This window comes from Copadichromis virginalis, linkage group LG23 (assembly GCF_057382275.1).
Source record: "Copadichromis virginalis isolate Kocher_CV1m ecotype Utaka linkage group LG23, C_Virginalis_male_GT1.1, whole genome shotgun sequence".
Taxonomy (NCBI): Eukaryota; Metazoa; Chordata; class Actinopteri; order Cichliformes; family Cichlidae; genus Copadichromis; species Copadichromis virginalis.
In genome coordinates, this window is record NC_140639.1 from 18,161,580 (window position 1) to 18,163,925 (window position 2,346).

A 2,346-nucleotide genomic window follows, 5' to 3' on the forward strand; every position below is an offset into this window, starting at 1 on the left:
TGCCTGTTCACATTTTATTCTGTAAAAACTAAATTTTCACTGCTTTTATGACCTTTTTAGTGGGGAGAACATAGCTAGGATTTAATGATTTAACAAATCTTTTGAATCCTTTGTCCTCCACAATGCTAAATGGCTGGGAGTCCTCAATCACCATGCTGACCAGGTCTTCATCTATTTGAGATTGTTCTCCTGAGGAAAGACAATAAAGATAAAGCACAAATATAAATATCACACACGTAACTTATAACAGTTGTATAATATTGTTATATCATTTAGTAACATTACTGCATCCTATATTATCATTGCATTTGATGGCTCACCTGGTCTTGCTCCACGATCGGTGTCCCCCTTATTCTCATGCAAAGCTCTGTAGTGCCTAAGCATGGATGAGGTGTTGCTGTTATATCCCAGCTCCCTGGCACATAGCAAACACTTCACCTTGTACAAAAGTCAAGACAGCTCAACATAAATTGTATTGCACCATCAGTATCATGAAAATACATCTTCTGTAGAAATTTACATACCTTGTTGGGAGGAATAAGATCAAAATGTTCCCACACAGGGGAGGACATCCTCCTCTTCTTAGCTGGCTCCATTCTCTCCTGACTTTCCTCACTCTCATAAACCTCCATACGGTCTCCAAACTCTCACTAACCGCAACTCTCCATCAAACACCCACATTTTTGAATGAAGTCTGAGGGGTTTATATCGCTGTCATATCTCGCGGCAAAGTTCGAACCACTTCATGAACCAGTCACGTGGTACAGCCGGGCAGCGAGGCTTCGGACGTCATCATTTTCAGCTCCTCCCATAAATGAAGCAAGCCTCGATACGCGCTTCGCGGAAACGCCCCCTCCATTACTCGACACACGCTCCGAAGCCTCGATACAGAACGTCCCATCACTAGTGTGCACGCCATATAAACATTGGAAGGTGTGATGGAAAAATGAATACATTTAATAAAGAAACGATATTGAACAATAAATAGAATATTTTAAAGTAGTGACTGTAAATTAAACTAAAGTGAATCAACAGATGGTGAGGTGTGGAGCTTACCATGTGTGGCATGCCATCACACACCTCCCCTCTTCAGAGGGGAGGTGTGTGATGAGAGAGATAGTCAGCAGTAAGGTTCTCCTTGCCTGGTACGTGGTGGACAGTGAATCGGAATGGCTGTAAGGCCAGGTACCAGCGGGTAATTCGCCCATTTGTGTCCTTCATCTGCTCAAGCCACTGTAGTGCTTTGTGATCAGTTTCCAAGGTGAAGTCTCTTCCCAGTAGATAGTAGCGGAAGGAGTCCAGGGCCCACTTGATCGCTAAGGTCTCCTTCTCTACTGTGGAATACCGAACTTCCCGTGGAAACAGTTTCCGGCTGATGTAAGCCACTGGATGGCGGCCTTCCATGGTTTCCTGAAGGAGGACAGCTCCCAGGCCCCGATCTGAAGCATCAGTCTGTAATATGAACGGTTCATCAAAGTTGGGACTGTACAAAACCGGTTGCTTACTTAGTGACTGTTGTATGTCATGAAATGCTGCCACTGCCTCCTCTGTCCACTGGATGTAATTGGGGGAACGTGATCCCGTCAGGTCTGTGAGCAGAGCTGCCCTGTTGGAGAACTGAGGGATGAAACGACGGTAGAAACCTGCCATGCCCAGAAAGGATCTCAGCTGCTTCCTTGTTTGGGGCAGGGGGGATGATTCCATGGCCTCGATTTTGCTGACTTGTGGCCTGATAACCCCCTTGCCGATGACATGGCCCAGGTATTCTGTCTCAGCAGTGGCGAAAACACACTTTGACGGATTCACTGTCAACCCAGCTGAGTGCAGGTGGTCCAGAACAGTTCGCAGGTGTTCCACATGCTCCTCCCAGGTGTTGCTGTGGATAACAATATCATCCAAGTAAGGAGCAGCAAAGTCAGAGCAGTCATGTAATACCTGATCCATCAGCCGTTGGAAAGTTGCTGGAGCTCCATGTAGTCCAAATGGCAAGACTGTAAATTGGAAAAGCCCCCATGGTGTTCTGAATGCTGTGAACTCTCTGGACCGTTGAGTGAGTGGGACCTGCCAGTAACCCTTACACAGATCTATTGTGGTCAGGTACCTTGCTTTTCCCAGACGTTCAAGTAGATCATCAATTCTTGGTGTCGGGTAGGAGTCAAACATGGATATGGAGTTCAGGTACCTGAAATCAATGCAGAACCTCATACTCTCATCCTTTTTGGGTACCAAGACCACAGGGTTGCACCATTCACTCTTAGATCTTTCGATGATCCCTAGGGATAACATCAAATCAATTTCCTTCTTCAATGAAGGCAGCAGACGTTCCGGGATCCTGTAACTTAATCA

The 2,346-nt window shown here is 45.9% G+C and overlaps 1 protein-coding gene across 1 annotated transcript; it reads right to left on the minus strand.

Annotated features, from left to right (window-relative positions):
- LOC146680584 (uncharacterized) lies at window positions 1-882 on the minus strand. Its single transcript, XM_085447192.1, has 3 exons — window positions 525-882; window positions 321-438; window positions 1-189 (listed from the first exon to the last, which is right to left on the minus strand). Exons 1-3 carry the CDS (start codon window positions 630-632, stop codon window positions 29-31), a joined length of 387 nt encoding a protein of 128 aa, XP_085303318.1. The 5' UTR covers window positions 633-882; the 3' UTR covers window positions 1-28.
- Between the last annotated feature and the right edge of the window lie 1,464 nt (window positions 883-2,346).

What these genes read in the sequence shown, in the direction of transcription:
- LOC146680584 (XM_085447192.1), bottom strand. Translation starts at nt 632, where the DNA reads ATGGAGGTTTATGAGAGTGAGGAAAGTCAGGAGAGAATGGAGCCAGCT. An exon ending in ATCTTATTCCTCCCAACAAG is followed by an intron (nt 439 to 524) that starts GTATGTAAATTT and finishes CTTTTGTACAAG; the next exon opens with GTGAAGTGTTTGCTATGTGC. An exon ending in CGATCGTGGAGCAAGACCAG is followed by an intron (nt 190 to 320) that starts GTGAGCCATCAA and finishes GTCTTTCCTCAG; the next exon opens with GAGAACAATCTCAAATAGAT.